Consider the following 26,246-nt stretch of genomic DNA (forward strand, 5'->3'; position numbering starts at 1 on the left):
CTTCTTGTTGACAATGTTACCTGAAAGTGAGAATAGGTGTTTGTGTGGCACTGTTATAGCCGGCGTTGCAAGATATTTACGTGCCAGGTGCGCTAAAAATTCATATATCCCTTCATGCTTCAACCACCATTCCCGGGGACATGCGTCCATGCTGATGACGGGTTCTGCTTGATAATAATCCAAAGCAGTGCGGACCGATGCATGTTCATTTTCATCATCTGAGTCAGATGCCACCAGCAGAAGGTTGATTTTCTTTTTTGGTGGTTTGGGTTCTGTAGTTTCTGCATCGGAGTGTTGCTCTTTTAAGACTTCTGAAAGCATGCTCCACACCTCATCCCTCTCAGATTTTGGAAGGCACTTCAGATTCTTGAATCTTGGGTCAAATGCTGTAGCTATCTTTAGAAGTCTCACATTGATAACTTCTTTGCATTTTGTCAAATCTACAGCGAAAGTCTTCTTAAAATGAACAACATGTGCTGAGTCCTCATCTGAAACTGCTATAACATGAAATATATGGCAGAATGCGGGTTAAACAGAGCAGGAGACCTAATTCTCCCCCAAGGAGTTCAGTCAGAAATTTAATTAATGCATTATTTTTTTAACAAGTGTCATCAGCATGGAAGCATGTCCTCTGGAATGGTGGCCGAAGCATGAAGGGGTATATGAATGTTTAGCATATCTGGCATGTAAATACCTTGCAATGCCCGCTACAAAAGTGCCATGCAGATGCCTGTTCTCACTTTCTGGTGACATTGTAAATAAGAAGTGGGCAGCATTATCTCCCACAAATGTAAACAAACTTGTTTGTCTTAGCGATTGGCTGAACAAGAAGTAGGACTGAGTGGACTTGTAGACTCTAAAGTTTTACATAACTGCACTCAAATAAAACAATGCAACAAAAAAACTACATTTGTAAGTTGCACTTTCATGACAAAGAGATTGCTCCACAGTACTTGTATGAGATGAATTGAAAAATACTATTTCTTTTATAATTTTTACAGTGCAAATATTTGTAATAAAAAAATAATATAAAGTGAGCAGCGTACACTTTGTATTCTGTGTTGTAATGCCGATGAAGTGGGCATTCACCCACGAAAGCTTATGCTTCACTACATCTGTTAGTCTTAAAGGTGCCCCAGGACTCTGTTGCTTTTTACAGATCCAGACTAACACGGCCACCCCTCTGATACTTGTGTTGTAATTGAAACCAATATATTTGAAAATGTAGAAAAACATCCAAAAACATTTAATACATTTCAATTGGTATTCTATTAACAGTGCAATTAAAACTGTGATTAATCGCCATTAATTTTTTTGAGTTAATCACGAGTTTACTGTGATTAATCGACAGCCCTCCTAATAACTGATGACATCAAGAAGGCCAAGATGTGTAATGCCTATTTTGCTTCAGTCTTCACTAAGAAGGCTAATACCAGATACTCAACACAATTACTATTAACAAGGGAAGAAATACAAGCCAACCGAAGGAAAGAACAATTAAATATTAGTCAACAATGTGATGCAGTTGTGAAAAAGGCTACATTTTTGGGTATATTAACAGGAGTGTCATATGTAAGAAACAGCAGTTTATTGTCCTGCATTACTTGATACTGATGAGGCCTTAGCTAAAGTACTGAGTCCAATTCTGGGTAACACATTTTAGGCAAGATGTGAACCAACTGGAGAGAGTTCAGATGAGAGCAACAAAAATGATACAAGGGTTAGAAAATCTCACCTCTGAAGAAAGGATAAAAAAACTGGCCAGGTTTAGTCATGAGAAAAGAAGAGTGAGGGGGGACCTAATAAGTCTTCCAGTATGTTAAGGACTGTTATAAAGAGGATGGTGATCAATAGTTCTCCACATCTACTGAAGGTAGGACAGGAAGTATTGGGCTTAATCTGCAGCAAAGTTAGATATTAGGAAAAACTTTTGCTATAAGCATAGTTAAACTGTGGAATAGGCTTTCAGTGGAGGTTGAGGAATTGGAGGTATTTAAGAACAGGTTCAACAAATACCTGTCAGGGTGGGTCTAGGTTTACTAGGTCCTGACTTAGCAAAGAGGGCTGGACTTGATCTCTCAAGGTCCCTCCCAGCCCTACATTTCTATGATGGGTTTGAAGAGCAAAGGACTGAATTTGACACAGGAGGCCCCTATGCAGTAACTTTTATCAGCCAAACTCTTAAGCATATCAAAGAATGAAATCTGGTTTGTTTGACAAGACCAGTTTTCTGTAAAACCATGTCAACTTCTATTCTATATTCCTGTCCTTTAATTCTTTATTGAAAAAATCCCATATTAGCTTTGTTGCTCAGTAGTGGTGTTGGGCTAACTGGCCTGTAATTACCTGTGTCATCTTGCTTGCCTTCTTTGAATATTGGCATGACATTTGCACTCTTCCAATCTACTAGCATTTCCTCAGTATTCCAAGATTTATTAACATCAGTGGGCCAGACTTCTCCTCAGCCAACTTTTGTAATACTCTTGGGTGCAAGTTTTGCAGACATGCTGATTTAAAATTGTTTATCCCTAGTAGATGCTGTTTAACATTCTACTTAGTTACTAATGGACTGGAATGAACTTTATCATCCTCATGTAACAAGAGTATATCATTCCTTCGCTTCCCTCCCCCAACCCACACCTGCACAGGACGAGATCTAGTATGGTGAGGGCTCTGGTGGCTTCCAGTTTAGGTAGTGAATGGGGTAAGTGTCTGCAGGAAACCAAGCTTTCTCAGCATCTGGCCCCAGGCTGGAAAAAACTTCCAAGGAACTAAGGATTATTACAAATCTCCCCACCTTCTGCTCTGTGTCTTAGCTACACTTGGCCAATTAGCTTTCTCTAACCTAAACAGAGAGCAGCATTTTTTAAAACTCCAAACTGTGTCAAAACACTCCACTGTACGCACAGTTCTACCCGGGGGAGAGAGTGAGAGAACACGAGCCACACATGACCAATGTTAGTCATGTCACTTAATGCTCCAAGTGGTAGGTGCTCAGGTACTATGGTGCTGAGGGTAGTACAAGAATATGCAACACAGCTGCACCACTGTTGCCATAGCACTTCAGTGTAGACGCTACCTATGCCGATGGGAAGGAGTCTCCTGTTGGAATAGGTAATTCACCTCCCCATGAGGCGGTTGGTAGGTCGATGGAAGAATTAGTGTTGTCTACACTGAGGGCTAGGTCGATATAGCTACATCTCTCAGGCGTGTGGATTTTTCACAGACTGAGAGATGTAGCTATGCCAGTGTAATTTCCTAGTGTAGACCAGGCCTAAGAATCTGCATAAAATAGAATAGTGTCAAAAGCTTGGGCCTAAGACGCTGGCCTGTGTCCGAGAACCAGGCACTGAAACAAAAATCGCCTGCCCCAGCCATGGAGCACAGGACTTGCCACAGCGGATCAGACTCAGGATTCAACTAGTCCAGTCTCCCATCTCACAGCAGTCAATACTAGGACTGTAGCCCTGAAATAGGTTTTATTTCCCTTCCCAAACCTTTTTCTTTACATCAACGGATATTGTTACCATATACATGTCTAATTGCTCTTTGAATCTTATAAGTTCTTCGTCTCAGAGACATCCTGTAGCAGTGAGTTCCTCAGTTAAATTACATGTGGTGAGAGAATATTTTCTTTTATAACTGAATTAGCCACCTTCCAATTTCATTGTATGTTTCTTTGTTGTTGTGAGACAGGGAAATAGAAGCTCCTCTACCTTCTCTAGGCCATTATTTTACATACTTTTATCATGTCCACTGTGATATGTCTCCTTTCTAAAATAATCAGTCCCATTCTTCTCAATCTCCTTTCTTATAAAATTTTTTCCATACTGCTAATCGTGAGCTTGGGCAAGTCACTTCCCCAACTATTCCTCAGTTCATCAACAAGAACCAGTGGAACATCAAGTGCCGTAGTGAATTCTTTAAATCAAGATTGAATGTTGTTCTAAAAGAAACTCTAGTTCAACTACAAGTTACTGGGCTGGCTGTGGGAGTCTCTGGGTAAAGTTCTCTGGTGTGTGCTATACAGGAGGTCAGCCTCTGGGAACACATTGCTCCTTTCTGGCCCTAAATTCTATGAATTTGTAAAGCAGGGAGTATGGCCCAGATCCTCAAAGGTATTTAGGTGCCCAACTCCCATTGATTTAAAGGGAAGTGAGGAGCCTTAACTTCCTTTGAGAATCTGGACCTGTACTGCCTTCCTGCAAGGGGCCGCGTGAGGATAAGTTGTCTGTCGTCTGGGTGGCTCATGGGAATCAAGAAAAAGCCAATAAATAAATTAGTAGAAACTCCTGGAAATAGGGTTGTTGTCCCACTTCCCCTGCTAAGGAAGGACAAAGGCACTACAGTCTGGGTCCAATTCCTGAATTGTCGCCACTTTGAGAGGTTGGACGTTCCCCATTCAGACTGGAGAAGCTCATTCACGAATGACTGTCCTATCAGCCATCACAGCTGCCCAGCCCACCTCCCTGCAGTTTTAGAATCATAGAATATCAGGGTTGGAAGGGACCTCAGGAGGTCATCTAGTCCAACCCCCTGCTCAAAGCAGGACCAATTCCCAACTAAATCATCCCAGCCAGGGCTTTGTCAAGCCTGACCTTAAAAACCTCTAAGGAAGGAAATTCCACCACCTCCCTAGGTAACCCATTCTAGTGCTTCACCACCCTCCTAGTGAAAAAGTTTTTCCTAATATCCAACCTAAACCTCCCCAACTGCAACTTGAGACCATTACTCCTTGTTCTGTCATCAGGTACCACTGAGAACAGTCTAGATCCATCCTCTTTGGAACCCCCTTTCAGGTAGTTGAAAGCAGCTATCAAATCCCCCCTCATTCTTCTCTTCTGGAGACTAAACAATCCCAGTTCCCTCAGCCTCTCCTCATAAGTCATGTGCTCCAGACCCCTAATCATTTTTGTTGCCCTCTGATGGACTCTTTCCAATTTTTCCACATCCTTCTTGTCGTGTGGGGCCCAAAACTGGACACACTACTCCAGATGAGGCCTCACCAATGTCGAATAGAGGGGAACAATCACGTCCCTAGATCTGCTGGCAATACCCCTACTTATACAGCCCAGAATGCCGTTAGCCTTCTTGGCAACAAGGGCACCCTGTTGACTCATATCCAGCTTCTCATCCACTGTGACCCCTAGGTCCTTTTCTGCAGAACTGCTTCCTAGCCATTCGGTCCCTAGTCTGTAACAGTGAATTGGATTCTTCCGTCCTAAGTGCAGGACTCTGCACTTGTCCTTGTTGAACCTCATCAGGTTTCTGTTGGCCCAATCCTCTAATTTGTCTAGGTCCCTCTGTATCCTGTCCCTACCCTCCAGCGTATCTACCACGCCTCCCAGTTTAGTTTTCCTCTAGATTCCTGTCAAAAACAGACTTTACCAGTATGTGGGTCTACCCAAGTGTCACCACTAGGAGCTCTGAGGATCGTGATGCAGGAAGCGCTAGCTTCTCTTGTCCATATTTCTTGAACTTGCCATGTGACTGAGAGATCTAGACTGGTCTCCCATACAGAGTTGGACACTTGCTATTGTCTGGTGAGCCTGCCCCCTCTCCCCCCCCCACTGTGTCATCTTACCATCTGAGCAGCCTTCCTTGTGGGGCAGCCTCTGCTTGCAGGCATCATGAGCTTGATGTCCTCTCTAATTAGCACTGTTCCCTGCTTCCCTTGCTGCTCAAAGTGACCCTGAGAACAGCTCTGATATTTCTATCTAGGGGGAACTCAGACTTTTTCCTCCTCCTGCTTTGCCCCCATTCCCCTGCACTGAATTCCAAAGGGCTCTAGCAAACAGCGGGGGGCAGGGGGCTCCCCACTTGTTCTTTAGGGAGATTGTAAACAAGACCTCAGAATATCGAAAACCGGCAGATCATGATGATTGGGATTTCTCAACCCTACGGGTTAGCATATAACAATAGATCCACAGTGCTGTCATGGGCAGGAGCAACAGAGCCCAGGAGCTCAGGCACCTGGAGGCTTTTAGTAACACAAGGATTGCACTGAGTTTGGAACAGAAAAGTGTAAATAAATTTAGTTGTGGAACAAAACTACTCTTTAAAGTGTACACAACAGCTATAATTGTATTTATCTTTTCACTGTAGCCCCTCCCCAATAACAAAAAAAAGTTGTCCCTGCCCCTGGAGCAGCTTTGAGGAGATCTGCAGGGATGCCCCTGGGCACCTAGCATTATTGAACCCAGATCCTGTCCTCCTCAGATGCTGCTCTCCATTACTGGCTCATGCAGGCTGCTGGGCTGCTCTCCCTCCCCTTAGTGCCAGCAGATCGTTTGGCTCTTCCACTCCCTGCTCACCAGCCCTTTATTGTGAATGTTTGTTCCCTACAAACCAAGAACAAGAGTGATAACACAAAGCAACCTCTAAAAGGAATAAAGAATATAGGATACGGCTGCACAGCAGGTGGGAGGTGTGATTCAAAGTGTGGATAGACATACATATGGGGGTGTTACTTGAGCTACTGCAGTGGCTCTCAGTTCTTCCAGACTACTGCACCCCTTTCAGGAGTCTGATTTGTCTTGTGTACCCTCAGGTTTCACCTCACTTAAAAACAACTTGCTTACAGAAGTGTCTCAGCACACTATTACTGAAAAAATGCTGACTTTCTTATTTTTACCATATCATCATAAAATAAATCAATTGGAATATAAATATTGTACTTACATTGCAGTGTATAGTATATGGAGCAGTATAAACAAGTCACTGACTGAATGAAATTTTAGTTTGTTCTGACTTTGCTAGTGCTTTTTATGCAGCCTGTTGTAAAACTAGGCAACTATCTAGATGAGCTGCTGTACCCCCTGGAAGACCACTGAGTATCCCCAGTGGAGAACCACTGAGCTATTGCCTAAAATAGTGTGGCCATGGCGGCACGGACGTTGGCTCAGGCCAGCTACCCAAGTATATACTCAGCTGTTCAAGTGGGATAGTTCTCTGAAAACATCTGTTCAATGTGCAGCAGCAGTCAAAAAAGCTAAGAGAATGTTAGGAACCATTAGGAAAGGGCTAGATAAGACAGAAAATACAATGCCACTATATCAATGGTGCGCCCACACCTTGAATACTGCGTGCTGTTCTGGTTGCCCCATCTCAAAAAAGTTAGAATTGGGAAAAGTACAGAGAAGGGCAACAAAAATGATTAGTGGTATGGAACAGCATCCATAGGAAGGGAGAATAAAAAGACTGGGACTGTTGGAAAAGAGAAGCCTAAGGGTGGAAATGATAGAAGTCTATAAAATCTAAAACTTGCAGAGAAAGTGAATAGGGACTTGTCATTTATCCCTTCACGTAACACAAGAACTAGGGGTCACCCAATGAAATTAATAGGTAGAAGGTTTAATACAAACAAAAGGAAATATTTCTTCACACATCACACAGTCAACCTGTGGAACTCATTGTCATGGGATGTTGTGAAGGCCCAAAGTATAACTGGGTTCCAAAAAGAATTAGCTAATTTCATGGAGGATGGGTTTATCAATAGCTATTAGCCAGGATGGTCAGGGACACAACCCCAGCTTTGGATGTCCCTCAACCTCCTAATGCCAGAAGCGGGGGGTGGGGGGGAGAGGCGTGCGGGGGAATGGATCACTTGATAATTGCCCTGCTCTGTTCATTCCCTCTGAAACATCTGGCACTGGCCACTGTCAGAGACAGGATACTGGGCTAGATGCACCATTGGTCTGATCCAGTATGGCTAGAGTTGGAAATTCCCCACCGCATCCCAACTCTGGGGTCAGAGCAGGATCATTCACTCCTGTTTAGCTTTTCGATTGTTTGCTTTAGTCTAGTTCTAAACAGCCCAAGCGATAAGCTCCCACCTCTCCACTGATCGCACACTTCTGATATTTCCAGCCTGTCGTCATGTCCCCTTTAGTTGTTGTTAGCGAAGCCAGACAGATTTAGCTCTTCTAATCTCTCCTGGTGAGTCAATCTTTCTGGCCCCTGAGCAGTTTCCTGCCTCTTCTCTGAGCACCCTCCACTCCTTCAGGATCTCACCTGGTATCCAGAGCTAAATGGGGTATGCAGGAGAGGCCTCCCCAGAGCAGACAGAGAAGGACTCTCCCCTCCCTGTCCCAGAGCAGGAGGTGTGGGACTGAGGGACCTGAAGCTGAGCACAGGATCCCTGTGGGGATGCGGGGTAGTGTCTCTCCAGAGCTAGAGAGAGAACGAGACTGGCCCCTCCCTGCTCCCACACTCCCATTGGGCTTTTTTAGCTGCTTTACCCCACTGCAAACTCTGGTCTAACTCACTGCTGCCGCCCCATCTTGGTCTGGTGGCTGCCTCTGTGGTCCAAGGATCTTCTTTCCATTGGGAATCGGGGGGTTGCTTTCTCCCTCCTGGGTGTATGTGCTGCCTGTATCTAGGTTGAATCTCAGTTATTTCCTGCCATGATCTCTAGCCCCTCTCGGCCCCGCGTCGCTTTCACTTGCTGTAGAATTAGTTGCAGGGGAGGGAGGGTTTTCCCCCCTACTTAGAGTATTAATGATGATAGCTTAAGACTTACAGAGTTTAAGGCCCGAGGGCCCTTTAGAACTTTTAGTGTAACTGTCTGTATACCACAGGCCACTGAATTTCACCCAGTTATCCCTTTATCGAGCCCTGTGACTTGTGTTTGACTGAAGCATCTGTTCCAGAAAGTCATCCAGGATTGGGACACAGCAAGAGACAGCGAATCCACCATGTCCTTTCATAGTTTATTCTAGTAATTAATCACACTTAACTTTTAAACATTTGCGCCTAATGTCTAAGTTGAATTTGTCTGACTTCAGCTGCTGGTCATTGGTTGATTTTCTACCTTTCTCTGCTAGATTAAAGTGCCCTTTAGTATCTGGTATTTTCTCCCCATGACGGTAGGTATACATGGTAATCAACTCTTGCTCTCAGTCCCTTTTGTAAAAAGTCTCCATGTCAGGCATTTTCTCCAGCCCTTGAATCATTGTTGTGGCTCTATTCTGCAGCCTCTTCAATTTTTTAAAAACATTTTTGCAAACCTGGATACCAGAACTGTACCAAGTATTCTCGTATCAGTCTCACCAGAGCCATACAGAGGGTAAAATCATCTCTCTACTCCCTGTTTATACAGGATCACATTAGCCCTTTTTACTCCAGCATCCCACTGGGGGCTCATGCTCTATTGCTTGTCTACTATGACCCCATAGAAGTGGGCTATAGTCCACGAAAGCTTATGCTCTAATAAATTTGTTAGTCTCTAAGGTGCCACAAGTCCTCCTGTTCTTCTTTTTGCGGATACAGACTAACACGGCTGCTACTCTGAAATCTATGACCCCATAGTCCTTTGGAGTCACTGCTTTCTAGGCTGTAATTCCCTACTCTGTAGGTATGGCCTGCATTCCTGGTTTGTACTGTATAACTTTGCATTTGGCTATATTACAAAACATTTTGTTCGAGTGGGCCCAGGTTACCAAGGCAGCCAGATCAGTTTGTATTGCTGCTCTGTCCTCATAGATTAGCAGAATTTAAGGCCAGAAGGGACTATTAGATCATGTAGTCTAATCTGTATATCACAAGGTCTTAAAGTTCACTCGGTTATCACTATATGGAGCCCAATAACTTGTGTTTGGCTAAAGCATTATTTGCCACTCCTCTAATCTTTGACTTATCCACCTATTATAGCAGTAGTGAGTTCATATTTACTTGCACATCGTTGATAAACATGGTGAATAGTGTCAGACCAAGTATTGATCCCTGGGGAACGCCACTAGAAACACCCCATTGATCTGTCAGCCGGTTTTTAACCCATTTGACCTCTGCTCTTGAGATTAGTATAGCAAGACACCGTGGCCGGAGGCTGCACAGGGTTCATTCCTGTTAGAACCAGAACTGGGAGCAGAAATACAGGAAAGCGAGAAAAGGGCAGAGGAAACAGAGAGAGCAGAGACAGAGACCCCATTTGCCTAGTGGCTTACTGGGCTGTAAGCCTTCCGTGACTGATCAGGCAGCTTTCCAGAGGCCACATCTCTCAAAGCACCATGGAACTTAAACATATGGCAGCCACGAAGCAACTTCAATTCATAAATTCCAGTTCTGCACACACTGCTCACATCATGCATTGAGCTGCAGCTGGAGCTGTGTGAAGTGGACTTTTCCAAGAACTCCAGGGTCCCTACGCCTTGCACCTTGGCTACCCCAGTCATAGGCAGGCAAGATTCAGTGGTTCCCTTGCCATGACCTATCTCTGAGAAGCACCTAGCTGGGACCATGCCAGAAACAGGCTACCAGAGAAGATGGCCCAAATCTGCTCTGGCCTCCCACCTCGGTGCGGTCTCTGGGGATGGCCCCAGCTGTGTGTGCTCTTAGAGCTTGATGCCTCTGCAGCAGCCTTTCTCTGCTCTAGATTTTGTTTCCAGAGAAGTGACATCTGGAGGGCAGCGAATTTCTTCCCATTTCCTTCCTCCTGCACCAGCCACCCTTCTCTCCCCAGGGGCTTTCTGTGCATTTCCATCACCAGTGCCCAGTGGGCTCTCCTCACCTGGCTCCTTGGACCTATGGCACTCAGTGAGCCCCAGTAACACCTCCTTCTTTCCCTGTCACTGAGGGAGCGCGAGCTGAGCACCTCCTCACACACCACTTTCTGCTGGCCCTGGATTTAGGCATAGCCAGCTGAGTTCCAGACACAGTACAGACTGCTCTCGGGGCTGGGGAGAGCTCTAAGCAGGTGGGACGGGGGAGTGGGATTGCTGAGAAGGAAGGAAGCTGTTGAATGCCCCAGTCAGAGTCCTGAATCTGTCTGTCCCTGAGGAGAGAAGAGGAGGCAGCTGCCCCATCCTGTTTGCAGCCAGTAGGGCACAGGGGGTAATTTGATCAGGGCTATGCACTGGTGTCGCTCTGTGTGTGGGAGCCAAGTGCAGGCCATGTTAGAGTCAGGAGGGGCCCTTAATTTTGCAGCACCTGCATAGAATTGGACCCCAAAGGAAAGGAGACCAAGATATATGATTGGGAGGTAGCACAGGCACCGTCCCTGGCTCCTATCACTCGCCATTTGGCTCAATTCCACCCCTTGCCAATCCCCCAGCTCCTGTTCAGTCACCCCTGACTTCCCCAAGTCCCCCCAACTTCTGCTCAGTCCCCCCATCCCACCCCGAGTCTCCTGCCCACACCCACTGCTTTTCAGTTTGCTGTGGTGTTGGCCTCAGGGTCTGATATGTTTGTTGCTGACAGGTTGGGGCTTGGGCTAAAGGTTAGGGACAGATCCATGGAGAAGGGGCTGATTGGTGCCATGGCTTTGGGCACTAACAACCAGATGTGGCCACCACCCCATCCTCCATCAGCTTTGCACAAATACATGAGCAGCCGTGCCCACACTTAAACGAAACTCGCAGTCGTATTCATGTGTGTTGGTATGCGTGCCAGCTTGCATGTGTTCTTGTACACGCCACCCTCCTTACTCCCCAAGCTGTTTTTATGGCATCCTCTCTGCACTGAGTTGTGATCTTTTTCCATTTTGCTTGCAGCTGACCCTGACTATCCTGCGGCAGACAGGGGGGCTGGGCATCAGCATTGCAGGGGGCAAAGGCTCCACTCCCTACAAGGGTGATGACGAGGTAAGGAGCTGGGCTGCCCAAGCCTGCCTGCTCTAGGGCAGGATCTGTCTATCTAGAAGTGAGGTGGGCCCCATCATGGCAGTGCCTGACCCTTGCATGTGCTGGGCCTGGTCTGTGGATGTGTTGGGGGTACATAGGGCAAGGCAGGGCTAGCCTTAGCCCCTCTTGAAAGCAGGAATATGGCAGGGCTGAGCAAGGGGGAAGGTGTCACCTCTGGAATGTGAGTTCTGGGCTGAACCACCAGCACTTCCCTGTGGTCACAATGTAGTAACCAGAGACAGCACCACTCCTTCTGGGCCTGGGCATTCCCCTCCCAATAACATACACCCCCAGGAGGGGGAATTCCTCCCTCTCTGCTTCCCCAGTAACATCAGCTCCTGGGGCGAAGGGCCTGCTCTCCTCTTGCTAACATGATGCTTTGATTCCAGGGCATCTTTATTTCCCGTGTGTCGGAGGAGGGCCCTGCAGCCCGAGCAGGAGTCCGTGTTGGGGACAAGCTCCTGGAGGTAAGAGCCAGCTTCTGTGAAATGGCAAAGTATAGTGCTGGGGGGTGCTGACTTTGGGCTGCAGGTGTGGCTCCGCTATCTGATTATGAAGATGATTATTTATTTGTATTGCTGTCATGCCTAGGGCTCCTAGTCAGGGATTAGGGCCCCATTGTGCTAGGAGCTGTACAAACACAGAACAAAACTTCCCTGCTCCAGTGAGCTTGCAGTTGAACTAATATTGTTAACCTTTAGTTGTACCTTAACGACTGGACTGCTGCTGCACTGATCTCTCCAGCACTGAGACAACCCCACGCCCCAAGTGGGCAGAGAGCCCCTGCTCCCTGTCTGCCTTGCTGCCCCATTGGCTGATCAGTTGGCCTTTGAGCATGGAGTCACTTTCTGCTTCCTTGCCCTCTTCCCTGAATGTGGGAAGAGGGGTCCAGCACAAGACTAGCTCATCCCTAGAGACCTTGCGACCACTGCCTAGCATGCTGACAAAAAGTGACTCATTTTTTCTTGTATTCCACATTTGGTCTGTATCCCTCTGTTGTTTTAGGCTGAGGGTGTGACTACACTGAAGTCACGATTCAGGAAGCGATTACAGCTTATGGAAACATATCCAAGCTGAATTTAATGTAGCTTGCTTGGGTACTGGAGCAATGACGATGCGGCAGTGTACATGGCAGTGTGGGTTGTACAAGCCCATCCGGACCTCTGGGTAATTACTCGTGGGGCTAGCCCATGCTCAAGTGCACAGGCCACAGCTTTGCTGCTCTAGTGTCCACGCTAGCTCGATGAACCCTAACTCAGGTGTGTTTACAGGGGCTGCAGTCATACCCCATGAATGCGTGCAAACGTATCCTTACACTGGAAGCTCTCTGGGGCAGGGACTGTCTTTTTGTTCTGTGTTTGTACCTAGCGCAGTGGGGTCCTGGTCCATCACGGGGACTCCGAGGGGCTCTGATAGTAAATAATAATAAGACCCACTACCCCTTCCTCCTCAAAAAATCTTTAAAAACTGCTGAGTCCTGCAGGATTCAACTCCCATGAGTAGCCAGCTTCTGAAGCGTGGATGGGCCAGTGCAGGGAGCAAATGGCACATCACTGAATTGGGAGGAATAGCAATCAGCATTCAGGCCTGAGAAATAACACAAGGGGTCGGTAACCAGAGCTCTGCTCCCTATTCATAGCACTTCGTGTGGTCCCGACATGTTGTTCTTCGAGTGGTTGCTCCTGTGTATTCCACAGTAGGTGTGCGTGCTCGCCACGTGCACCGGTGCCGGAACTTTTTCCCTTCGCAGCAGCCGTAGTGGGGGAGCACCGCTGCGACCCCTGGAGTGGCGCCGACATATCGCACCATAAAGGGGGCTGCGTGCTCCCCCCACCCTCAGTTCATAGATTCATAGATTATTAGGGTTGGAAGGGACCTCAGGAGATCATCTAGTCCAACCCCCTGCTCAAAGCAGGATCAATCCCCAACTAAATCCCCAAATGGCCCCCTCAAGGATTGAACTCACAACCCTGGGTTTAGCAGGCCAACGCTCAAACCACTGAGCTATCCCTCCCCCCTCTTGCCGTCAGTAAAGCCGAGCGCATGAGAGGGGAACCGTTTCCACCCAGCGGATCTCCCGCTGGATCACCTCGTGCATACGCACGTGTTATGACCTGGCTGGGGTTCCCCTGCCTGCTATTGTTAAGGCGCATTCGACAAGAGCCCAGGCCTCGTCTGCGGCCTATGTAGCTCAGGTCCCTATTCAGGACATCTGCAGGGCTGCTACATGGTCCTCTGTCCATACCTTTGGATCGCACTATGCGATCGTCTCCCAAGCAAGGGACGCTGCCAGGTTTGGTAGGGCGGTGCTCCGCCCGGCTAACCCGTAACCTTATCATTCAGAACTCCTACCCACCTCTGTCAGGGATAGCTTGGAGTCACCTACTGTGGAATACACAGGAGCAATCACCCAAAGAAATCAATGGAGATATCCCATCTCCCAGAACTGGAAGGGACCTTGAAAGGTCATTGAGTCCAGTCCCCTGCCTTCACTAGCAGGACCAAGTACTGATTTTGCCCCAGATCTCCAAGTGGTCCCCTCAAGGATTGAACTCACAGCCCTGGGTTTAGCAGGCCAATGCTCAAACCACTGAGCTATCCCTCCCCCCAACAGGGAGTGAACTGTTCCATAACTGGCGTTCTTCGAGATGTGTTGCTCCTGTCTATTCCACACCCTGCCCTCCTTCCCCTCTGTCGGAGTTGTCTGGCAAGAAGGAACTGAGGGTGGGGGGAGCACACAGCCCCCTTTATGGCATGATATGTCGGCGCCACTCCAGGGGTCGCAGCGGTGCTCCCCCACTACAGATGCTGCTAAGGGAAAAACTTCCGGCACCGGTGCACCGGGCGAGCACGCACACTTACTGTGGAATAGACAGGACCAACACATCTCGAAGAACGCCAGTTACAGAACAGGTAACTGTCCTTTCCCTGTCCTGAGTGCAGCCAGCAACTTGGTAGCATTTATGGGAATGGGCATCATTCTGCTTACAGTCCAGTCTTGCTCACTACCCACCATGGGCACTGAATGAAGCAGGGATCATGTAGAAAAAATACTGTGTGATCATGGAATTAAAGACTGGATCATGCTGCTGTCACAGGGGCAAGCTTAATTCTGGCATTTCCTAACTTATCAGTGCCTGGTGTTTCCACCTTAATAGCATTATTTAAATTAATCGTTCCATAGATTTGAAGACCGGACTAGTCTGACCTCCTACATGACACAAGCCCATTAAATTTCACCCAGTTGTTCCTGTATTGAGCTAATTACTTTTGTTTGGCTAAAGTATCTTTGAGAATGGCATTGGGTCTAGGTCTGGAGACATCCAGAGATGGAGAGCCACCTTGGCAGGGAAATTCCATCATATTTAACTCTTTGATAGACAGAACGCCACACAGGGCATGTCTACTCTGCACAGTCAGCCTGGGTGTTGACACACAGGTTTGAGCTCTCGGGTTAGCCTGGCCCACGGATGAGTACTCCCACAGCAAAGCCCTACCCACATTACTGTATCTTCACTGTTTCTGCACTCACCTGTGTGTGTTGGGGAACATGCCCATGGGGTTTTGTGCTGAGATGCTCTAGGATTCTTTCCCAGTCTATTGGGGAAGAACTTGTCTGTTCCTTGGGAGAACTTGTGGGAAGGGCATTGGAGGCCTATCAGCACTCAAGTGAACTTGCCCGCAGCCTCACTGCAAAGTGCATGAGTTCCGGTTTGGACTTTAACCCAGACGCTCAGCCATTCAAGCAAGCACTGGTTCAAAGAAGCACGTTTGAGAGTTTATTGTGTGGATGGTAAGGGGATTTGGGTACAAACCTGTAGGACCACCGACTAAGAGTACAGTGTAGACATACCCATAGGCTTAGGACTCCTGAGTTCTGTTTCTGGTGCTGGAAGGGGAGTGTAGTCTATTTGTTAGAGCAGAAGACTGAGGGTTATTGACTCCTCAATGCTATTTGTTACTGTTTTTTTATATTTACATAGTGCTCATTCACCTGTGTATCTCAAAGCAAAGGTGGTTATGTATGTGTAGCTCCATTTTAGAGGTAGCATAGCCAAGCTGTAATCAGGTGTGGACTCACCCCTGCGGCACCTCCTGCTGGTCATCTCGGGAATTAGCTCACCCAGCATCCAGAGCGCCCTCTGCAGGCCAGGTGTCCTGCCTGTCGTTGGCCCCCCGTGTTCCTCTCGGACCCTGGTGCCCTCAGCTTGGGTGCTGCCCCCATGGCAGTACCCCACTCTCTCTGGGTCTCCCCACCCAGGGGAACCCCCACCCCCTATCCCAATGTCACCTCAGTCATGGCTACTGCCAGTCACCATCTAGCCCCCGCGTCCTGGGGCAGACTGCAGTCTATCAGCCAATCATCACAGGCAACATGGGGTTTGGACTGGCTGCCTTTACCCACCCTCAGGCTGCCCTCTGCAACCCCAATACATTTATGGGCCTAGGGCCAGGCCCTGCAGCCTGGGGAGTTGCTGGCCTAGGGCTTCCCAGCCCACCCAAGGCCTTTCCCCAGCCCTGCCTCACTCTAGGTCCCCGGTGAGCTCCCTGCAGCCAGGCCGGTCTCTCTCTCCAGTCAGAGGGAGACTCCTCAGCTTCCGGCTGCCCTGGCCTTCTTATCAGGCTGAGTGGCTCAACTTGGGGCATGGCCCCAGCTGCAGCCACTTCCCCAGTCAGCCGGCGTTTTGCTCCTTTACACAGCCCCAGCCCTCGGCAGGGCTTTTCCAACCCCGTCAGGGCTGGAGCGGGTGTTCACCCTGCTACACCCCCCCACCCCCCACAATCCCACACCCGGGAGAAGTGGGGGGGTCCCCTAGCTTGTGCAGCCTGGAGGCATCCAGACAGCTGCACTTGCTTCTCCTTGGACTCCTTTAATTTCTGGGCCAGACCTTCTCTTTCCTGGCGGGCCTTTCGGAGCTCCACCTCTGCCATCTGGCGGACCTCTTCCGCAGTCTCCAGCCGCGCCCATAGACCCAAGTCCCCCAGGCCCTCTTCCTTCTGGGTCTGGGTCCCCATGGCGACCTTCTCCACACCAGCCTGGGTCCCGGCCTCTTGCTGGGTCCCCTCTGTTCCTACTCCCCGGCTGAAGACCTGCCCAGCAGCGGTCTGGGTCCCGACCTCCCACGGGGTCCCCTCTGTCCTGGGTGTTGCCTTCACCAGTTCCTCATGCTTCAACCCTTCCGGGTCTCCAGGCACCTCCAGCGGCTGCACCTCAGCTCCCTTGAGGGGGCAGTGCCTTTTTAGGTATCCCAGTTCACGGCAGCCCCAGCAGGCTCCGCACCTCTTGGCTACCTTGGACCTTTCGGGGTCCTTCTGGGGTCCTGCCCCCTCACCGGGGCTGACCTGGACCCACTGCCTCAGGCCTGGGCACGCCCTCTGCAGGTGCCCTTGTCACCCACAGGCCCAACATGTCCTCAGCCACCTGGGTTCCCTTACCCAGTGGATTGCTGGAGGGATTGGGCACCATCCCAGTTCAGGGTGAGGTCCCCTGCCTCCAGCCCCATAGGGACAGTCCCATCTTAAGTGTCCTGCTCTACCGCAGGCATAGCAAGCCTGACCCTCTGCCACTGGCTTCCTGGCCCCAGCTCCTCACGCCCTGCTCCCTGTTGTCGGTTGCTCTTCCGACCCTCCTGGCGGAGGAGTTTCACCAGGGCCCTCTGCTCCCTCACCAGCTGGGCCACGGAGGGCCTCCTGCACCTCCCAAAGTCCCTCCTGGATTCCCTGGAGGGAGACAGTCCCCTTCCTTTGGGGGCACTGACCCCAGGGCCCAGCCAGGGATGGCATCTGGCATCTCCACATAACACACCACAGCATACCCGGGATCCATTGTCCCCTTTTTCGGTCTCTCCACCGTCTCAGGCAATAGTCCCAGTCCTTGCCCTAGCCCCTTGTGTCGGGGTGGGCCGTTCCTGCCCACATCCTCCACCACTTGTAATCTGGCATAGACTCACCCCTGCAGCGCCTCCTGCTGGTCGTCTCAGGAATTATCTCACCCAGCATCTGGAGCACCCTCTGCAGGCCAGGTGTCCCACCTATCATTGGCCCCCCATGTCCCACCCTTGGCTTGGGTACTGCCCCCCTGGCAGTACCCCACTCTCTCTCTGGGTCTCCCCACCCAGGGGAACCCCCACCCCCTATCCCACTCAGTTATGGCTACTGCCAGTCACCATCTAGCCCCCGCGCCCTGGGGCAGAGTGCAGTCTATCAGCCAATCATCACAGGCAACAAGGGGTTTGGACTGGTTGCCTTTACCCACCCTCAGGTTGCCCCTCTGCAACCCCAATACCTATATGGGCCTAGGACCAGGCCCTGCAGCCTGGGGACTTGCTGACCTAGGGCTTCCCAGCCCTGCCTCACTCTAGGTCCCCAGGTGTGCATCCCTGCAGCCAAGCCAGGCCAGGCCAGCCCCTCTCCTGTCAGAGGGAGACTCCTCAGCTTCTGGCTGCCCTGGCCTTCTTATCAGGCTGAGTGGCTCCGGTTGGGGCATGGCCCCAGCTGCAGCCACTTCGCCAATCAGCCGGGGTTTGCCCCTTTCCACAGCCACAGCCCCAGCCCTCGGCAGGGCTTTTCCCACCCCTTCAGGGCTGGGGCGGGTGTTCACCCCGGCTATACAAGCCCATAGGATTAGCATATTCTTTCTGAAAGGCAGGTGGGACTTGGATCTGCCCTATCAGAAACCTGGGTTCTGCTCCCAGCTCAGCCCCTTAGTTGCGCTCTGAAAGGTGGGGAACGATACGTGCCTGTGCACAAGGGTAGGCTGTGGTGGGAAGAGATGTATTAAGGTCCGTCAGTGGAAGATGTGAGACTTGCTCTCGCCTGGCTGCCAGCCCAGGGCCCCTTTCCCTAGGCCAAAGAGCATTTTGATGTGAAATGAAGCAGCAGCAGCAACAGGAAGACGCTCCAGCTCCCTCCCTTCTCCCCAGACCAACTAGTGTCCCCCGCACCGGACTAGCCACTCTTCCCCTACAGCTGTTCCCGAATCCCCCAACGCAATAGGGGCCATCTCTCTGAAGTCAGGGAGACGGGAGGAGGAAGCTGTGCGTTGCACTAGAATTCAGTGGCCACTCCCTGAAGGGAGGATAGCAAGATCTGTGACCCGCAGAGTGACATGCTGGGTGTGTGAGAGAGGCGGGAGGTGGTGAGAGGACACAGGTGTCTCCTTCTGGGGCTCAGCTTTGGGGTTGGCAGCCTGGCATGCTCTCCAGTGAATGGCAACAAGCTGTGCCATGCACCGTGGGAGGGAGAGGGGATGGTGCAGAGTGTGTGTGGGGCGGCTCTCTCGGGGGAGCTTCCTAGGGGAGTTGGAGTGTGTGGGGGCGCTCCCTGTGGGGTTGAGGTGTATGTGTGGGGGTTCCCTCTGGGGTCAGTGTGTATGTGGGGTTCCCTGTGGGGTTGGTGTGTGTGAGAGATTCGGTGTCTGTGGGGGGCTCCCTGTGGGGTCGGTGTGTGTAGGGGGGCTCTCTATGGGGTCAGTGGGGGGCGTTCCCTGCGGGGTTGGTGTGTGTGTGTGGGGGGCTCCCTGTGGGTCAATCTGTGTGTGGGGGGCTCCATGTGGGGCAGTGTGTGTGTGGGCGGCTCCCTGTGGAGTTGGTGTGTGTAGGGGGGCTCTCTATGGGGTCAGTGGGGGGCGTTCCCTGCGGGGTTGGGGTGTGTGGGGGGCTCCCTGTGGGGTCGGTGTATGTGTGGGGGGGCTCTCTATGGGGTCGGTGGGGGGCAGGGCCGGCTCTAGGCACCAGCAAAGCAAGCAGTTGCTTGAGGCGGCAGATTTGCAAGGGGCGCAAGAATCCAGCATGGGAGCTGAGAACCAACAGGGGTCCCTGGGAGCTGTAGTTCCTTGGTTAGCTCCCTGCCTATAGAGCCAGCCCTGGAGCAGGGAAAGAACTACATTTCCCAGCATTCCCTTGGCTGCAATTAACAGGAAAGGGAGGGGGAAGGAGTATGGAACTGAAATCTGCAGCTTGCTGTGAATGGTAGGAACAGAGCCAGCTCTAAGTTTCCCTCCCTACCCCCTGCACCCTTGTATTGCCCCAGCCCTGGACTCTCCCCGGCCCACACCCCCTGCTGCCCCAGCTCTGGCCCCTACCTGCACCCTCCTGCTGCCCCAGCCCTGGGCTCTTCCCCACCCCCTGCTGCCCCAGTCCTGGGCTCTTCCCCCCCACACACACCCCCTGCCGCCCCAGCTCTGGCCCCCACCCGCACCCCCTGTTGCCCCAGCCCTGGGCTCTTCCCCACCCCCTGCTGCCCCAGTCCTGGGCTCTTCCCCCCCACACACACCCCCTGCCGCCCCAGCTCTGGCCCCCACCCGCACCCCCTGCTGCCCCAGTCCTGGGCTCTTCCCCCCCACACACACACCTCCTGCCGCCCCAGCTCTGGCCCCCACCCACATCCCCTGCAGCCCCAGCCCTGGACTCTTCCCCCCCCCCACCTCCTCCCAGCCCAGCCCTGGGCTCTCCCCCAAAGAAGAACTGGGGGGACTAAATAGATGGTGCACCTCTCTATCTGAAGCCTAGCAAGGGAGGTATGTGGATCCCACTAGAATTTAAAATGAAAAGTAAGGGAGGGGAGGCTCTGGACCTGGGCAGCTTTAGATACAGTACCAGGCACTTAGGAGGATTTCCATTTCTGAGCTATGGAAGCAGAAATTGACTTTTCCTTTCCAGATATAGCTAATATTCAGAAAGGGAATCCAGCACCTGCCTTCCAGATTTGAACACCCTCAAAATTCAGGAGTGCTCAAGATCAATTTGGGCAGCTGTTACTTCATTCCCCTCAAATCAAATATACTGATCCACTGTAACCTGCTGTAGAAAAAGTAGAATAAATTGAGCAAGAAATGCTTCCCAGTGGTTATTAGGACTGAAATTGCTATTTTCAACAGCCATTGCTTTTTTTTTTTTTTTTTTTTTTAAGTTTTATTTGTTTAAAAGGAAGACAGTGATAGTGCATTCCCCATAGAAACAAAGAATGGAACAAAAGAATAATAAAGGCACCTCAACTTTTCCTCATTTATGTAGGACAGTCTTATAATATGCATCCAGATATCCTCTAGTCACACAAGCTGAAAACTGTTCCACTTTACTGCAGTTCTGTAACCATATGGGAACCAATCCTGTCTGTGTTCTGTGCACATCCAAAATTCCTGCTGAATGACCCGCCCTGGGAGCGAGTTACCAGTGACCCAGGGCTGGGGCAGCAGGAGAGTGCAGTTGGGGGTGGGGGGAGTGGGAGAGCCCAGAGCTGGGGTGGGGGGCAGCCAAAAATTGTTTTGCTTGGGGCAGCAAAAAACCTAGAGTCAGCCCTGGTTGGGTGGGGGGGGGGGGGGGGAGGGTGTTCCCTGCGGGGTTGATGTGTGTGAGAGATTCTGTGTGTGGTCGGTGTGTGTGTAGGCGGGCTCCCTGTGGGGTTGGTGTGTGTAGGGGGGCTCTCTATGGGGTCAGTGGGGGACGTTCCCTGCGGGGTTGGTGTGTGTGGCGATTCCCTGTGGGGTTGATGTGTGTGTGTGTGTGTGTGTGTGTGTAGGGGAACTCCCTATGGGGTCGGCGTTTGTGTGTGTGTGTGTAGGGGGGCTCCCTGTGTGTGGGGGGGGTGTTCCCTGTGGGGTCGGTGTGTGTAGGGGGGCTCCCTATGGGGTCGGGGTGTGTGTGTGGGGGTCTCCCTGTGGGGTTGGGGGGGTCACTGAGGGGTCGATGTGTGTGGGGGCTCCTTGTGAGTTTTGGGGGGTGTTGGGGACTCCCCATGGGCCAGTCTCCCACCTTGACCCCTGTCCCTGCCCCTGCCCAGGTGAACGGAGTGGGCCTGCACTGTGCGGAGCACCACGTGGCAGTGGAGGCGCTGCGTGGCTCAGGCAGCTCCGTCTCCATGACGGTGCTTCGGGAGCGGATGGTGGAGCCCGAGAATGCCATCACGGTTACACCGCTGCGGCCCGAGGATGATTACAGCCCACGAGAGCCACGGGGTGGCCTGTGCTTTCCAGAGCGGCCTGAGGGGGCGCCGCCCACAGACAGATTCTCCACCTGCCTCATGCGCAATGAGAAGGGGCTGGGCTTCAGCATTGCCGGGGGCAAGGGCTCCACGCCCTACAGGGCAGGTGACACGGTGAGCCAGCAGGGGGGCTTCGGAAGAGCACTGCCTGATGTCTCTGCAGGCTGGGGTCTCCCTGAGCCCCCAGGGGTGGGGAGCTCTGCCCCGTCTGTGTGCAGGGCAGGCGGGCGGGGGGAGGGGGGTCTCCCTGAGCCCCCGGGGGTGGGGAGCTCTGCCCCGTCTGTGTGCAGGGCAGGTGGGGGTCTCCCTGAGCCCCCGGGGGAGGGGAGCTCTGCCCCATCTGTGTGCAGGGCAGCTGGGGGCGAGGGGAGGAGTGTCTCCCTGAACCCCTGGGGGAGGGGAGCTCTGCCCCATCTGTGTGCAGGGCAGCGGGGGGAGGAGGGTCTCCCTGAACCCCTGGGGGAGGGGAGCTCTGCCCCATCTGTGTGCAGGGCAGCTGGGGGCGGGGGGTCTCCCTGAGCCCCCGGGGGAGGGGAGCTCAGCCCCCATGTCGCAGGGCAGGTGGGCACGGCGGGAGGGGAGCTCAGCCCCAGATCTCTGCAGGCCAGGGGACAGGTGGCGTTTCCCTGCACTCCTATGGAGGTGTCGTTAGCTCTGTGCAAAGCAGAGGAGCTCAGGCGAGCAGGGGTGGGGGTGGGGCTGGCAGGGGTTGCCAGTGACATTCAGTCCTGGCTCCCTCTCCTCTCGGCTTGTGTATTCTGAGCTCCCGCTGAGTCAGGCTTTCCTGGAGCCAGAGGCTCCACGCAGGGTTTGGGGGACTGAGGAGTCCGAGGGCGAGGTGTGGAGTGGTGAGGGTCAGAAGGGGGATGGGGAGTGAGGGAGTGGTGTGGTGTGATAGAGGGGCAGGGGGCTTTGGTCCCAGTGGGAAGGGGGCTCTGCCAGCTGCTGGGAAGGAGTCTGGATGTGGAGGCGCTCCGGTGATGGGGTCGGGGCTGCTCTGACCCCCGTGGCTCTATTTCAGGGGATCTTTATCTCGCGGATCGCAGAGGGTGGTGCAGCCCATCGGGACGGGACGCTGCACGTTGGAGACCGGGTCATCTCGGTGAGTGCGTGGGGCCTTGGGGCAGCCATGGGAGGGAGGCGCAGTGCTGGTGAGTCTCGCCAGAAGCCTGTTGTTTACTGTTTCTGTTCATAGGAGTTAGGAAAGTAGATCCCACTGTCCCTCCTCGGCCCCTCCTCCAGGGGTCTGTCTCCTTGTTGCTTGACCTCTGGGCTCCTTTCCCAGCTCCCAGGGCCCAAGGGAGAGCAGCAGCTCCTGCTCCTGCTGTCCCAGCCTGTCACCAGCTTTGCCTGGCTCGTGGTAAGGCTGGTGCCCACCCTTACACAGTGAATGTTTGAACCACAATACCTTGGTGAGTCCCTCCAGCAGCGCTGGCTGCACTGGGGAGTTGCGGCCCACTGATGCTTTACTGGGTAGGTGGGGTCTGATCCCCCATTGGGCTCTGTGAAGCAGCACTACATGGGGTTGGACACGTCTTCCCCTTAGGACTCTGTGTGTGCTGCCCCGGGGACCAGGGACTCTCGCCAGCATTGGTGGCAGTTGTTCCCTCCAGGGTCAGTGTAGGCTGTAGACGGAGAGGGGAGGGTTGTCAAGCCGAGCGTGGGGCCCAGGGGGACTTGGTGCAACCCTTTTTCCTGGTCTTTGATTTGAAGCTTTGGTCCCCAGTTCCCGCTGCTGCTTGTGCCAGTGACACGGATCCCACCTCTGCCTCTAACCTTGTACCTCTCTGCTAATCTGTGTCACTTGCGCTCCTTCCCGCCCCCTTTCCCCGAGCTCGCATGCTGCCTCTGGGTGAATGGAAGCTCCTGCATCCTGGTGCTGGTGGTGGGTTTCTACTCCGGCTGCTGCGGTAAGAGCAAGAGTTACCGCAGAGCTGGTGCGGGTAAGCACTGATACAGCCTTGTCAGTGCTGGCTTCTGTCTGCTCTATCCCTGGGCCTGGGGTTGCGCTGTTTTCCCTTTCTCATGAAAACCCTTTGGAGCACTGGGCTGGACCTGGCACCATTTTTCCTCACATGGGGCTCGGGTGGCCCAGCATCTCTCCCTCTGTTCCTCCCTCCGTCCCTCCCTCCCTGCTCCTCTTCTTCTAGGCCTTCCAAAATTGAGCCATGGCCTGGACAGCAGCTGATCCCTGGGAGCTGCCTAGATTAGCTAGAGCCCTGTGGGGTGTCTCTGCATGCCATGCTGTGAGGAGTGTGTAGCTGTAGCCACATGGTACCAGGTGGCACCCCCTGCATTGGGGTCAGCAAGACTCTCGAGCTGTTTGTCAGACTGCAGTCTGTCTTCTCAGGGTGGGAAGATGAGGCCATTTCAGCATTCCTCAGTGTCAGCAGTGTGGGTAGGCTGCCCCCTCAGACCCTTCTCTGCATGGATCAGGGCTTGTAGGAAGGGTATTTGGTTTCAGTGCATACATAGGCCTTGCTGTCATCTATCATCTTGGTCAGTGGTTCTCAACCAGGGAAATGTGTACGCCTGCAGGTATGCAGAGGTCTTCAAGGGGGTACATCAGCTCATCTAGATATTTGCCTAGTTTTACAACAGGTGACATAAAAAGCACTAGCGAAGTCAGTACCAAACTCAAATTTCATACAGACAATGACTTGTTTATACTGCTCTATAGACTACACTTCTGTATATTTATGTTTGATTCTGTAAGCAAGTAGATTTTAAGTGAGGTGAAACGTGGGGTATGCAAGACAAATTAGACTCCTGAAAGGGTTACAGTAGTCTGGAAAGGTTGAGAGCCACTGTTCTTGGTGACATGATGCATGTGGTGTCATTGCTTGTATAGAAAAAGTAGCCTCCTCTTCCTCCACTGGCCCATTCCTGCTCGCGTGAGCCTATTGCCCATGCTTGAGTATGCACAGTAACAAGAGACTGCAGTGCTGAGCGTCAGAGTCTAGCACTTGGGACCATGGGGATGAGTGCAGTATCAGTCCATAGAGATCCTTTCCTCCTCCAGCCTGACTGCTGCTTTCCTGGTCCGGGCGTTGCACAGATCTCTCTGCATTTTAGCAATGGCTTTTGCAGGCCATGGCCTCTCCAGCAGCTGTTTGGGGGGATGGATAGCTCAGTGGTTCGAGCATTGGCCTGCTAAACCTAGGGTTATTAGCTCTATCCTTGAGGGAGCCATCTGGGGCAAAAATCAGTCTGGGGATTGGTCCTGCTTTGAGCAGGGGGTTGGACTAGATGACCTCCTGAGGTCCCTTCCAACCCTGATATTCTATGATTCTAAATACTGCCACTGCCTTTTACCCTCCTGCAGTGCAGGGTGGCTATGTTGCTGCTAGGATGGCATCTCCCCACGGGAACATCCAATGGCCCTGTGGGCTGGAATTCCATCCCCACCTGCTAAGTGTCTGTAGACCCATGGCGTTCCTACTTCCTGACTGTTCTGTGGAGCTCTGTGAATTGGAGCCTGTGCAGAATGCCCAGGAGCCAGTGCCCCGTGGTTCGCCTAGATTGGCCCTGTGGGACTGCTGTGACTGTTTGAGTGGATGTTTCTAGTTCTTCCTTGAAGGTTTGATGACTTGCTCTCAGCCTCCAAAATATGAGAATCCAGGTCAAAACGCAGCACCTTGGCTAGCGAGAGACTGCATATTAATCTGTTTCTTACAAAGATTTCATCTGGGCAGCACCTGCCTGTCCTTACTGGGCAGGTTTTCAGTAGGTGACAGTCCTGGAATGCACAAGTGTGAGTTTGTGACCACCTCCAGGGTCTGAATGAGGCAGTCAGGCAGACCTTGGCATGCTGCGGGCAGGAGACAGGCAGGCTGCCTCTGAGTGCTGCAGGCAGGCAGATGCCAGTACACGGCTCTGTGAGAAAGAGCAAGCACCCAGTGCCCATGGTGCCAGCTGGGGGTATCAGTTCTTAGGCCTTAGCGCCCACCAGTCCTAAGGGGCCTATATTTTCCTGAGAAAAGAAATACAGCGCAGCTTCCTACTCTCATCCCTGTCCTCAAAACCTCCTCTGCACCCTTCTTCTGCGGGAGGCCTGCCCTCTGCTAGGGGGGCTTTGAGCATGTGGATTGAGGGACCCAAATCAAGGTCTTTTTCCAAACTTAACACCCCCAAAACATGCCTGTGGTTGGCTACTAACTCTCCAGTCCTCACCCCTGTTCTGACCAGTCTTTCTCCTTCGTTGTGAATTATATCCCTGATCAATGGCTGTGTGTGTTAGAAAGTAACCAGAACTCTCTTGAAGCTGGAGGGGACAGGCCAGAGGAGATAGAATGAAGGGCAGAAGGCATATAGGAGTGGGAACAGAGGGCAGGGACCCCAGGTTGTAGTGGGTGGTACAGGATTGGGGACACAGGGTAGGGAGTTGGGGTGGGGGGGACTGAGGAGGTACAGGATTGAGGATGGAGGGCAGGGAGCCCAGGAGGGGAAGGTACTGGACTGGGGACACAGGGCAGGGCCTCGGGCAGAGAGGGGGCCCGGGATTTTGGGGGAGGCAGAGGGCAGTCAGTTGGCAGCAATGGAATCGGGGATGGAGCAGATGGTAGCGAACGAGACGGAAGTGAGAGGGCAGTGGCAGCTCTGTGCTTACACAGAGATGGAGATTGGGCTCCGGTCACTGGGAGCTAT

At 52.1% G+C, this 26,246-nt stretch overlaps 1 protein-coding gene across 50 annotated transcripts in view; it reads left to right on the top strand.

Moving 5' to 3' along the window:
* The window catches only part of SCRIB (scribble planar cell polarity protein), a 210,447-nt gene that overhangs the window by 76,835 nt on the left and 107,366 nt on the right, over positions 1 to 26,246 (top strand). For all 50 annotated transcript variants that reach the window (XM_024112161.3, XM_008175709.4, XM_024112168.3 and 47 more), the window contains 4 exons: positions 11,490 to 11,579; positions 12,008 to 12,085; positions 21,399 to 21,713; positions 22,621 to 22,701. In XM_024112161.3, the coding sequence (XP_023967929.1) occupies positions 11,490 to 11,579; positions 12,008 to 12,085; positions 21,399 to 21,713; positions 22,621 to 22,701 (564 nt within the window). The remainder of the gene's footprint in view (positions 1 to 11,489; positions 11,580 to 12,007; positions 12,086 to 21,398; positions 21,714 to 22,620; positions 22,702 to 26,246) is intronic.

The sequence above is a fragment of the Chrysemys picta genome, chromosome 2, assembly GCF_011386835.1.
Source record: "Chrysemys picta bellii isolate R12L10 chromosome 2, ASM1138683v2, whole genome shotgun sequence".
NCBI lineage: Eukaryota > Metazoa > Chordata > Testudines > Emydidae > Chrysemys > Chrysemys picta.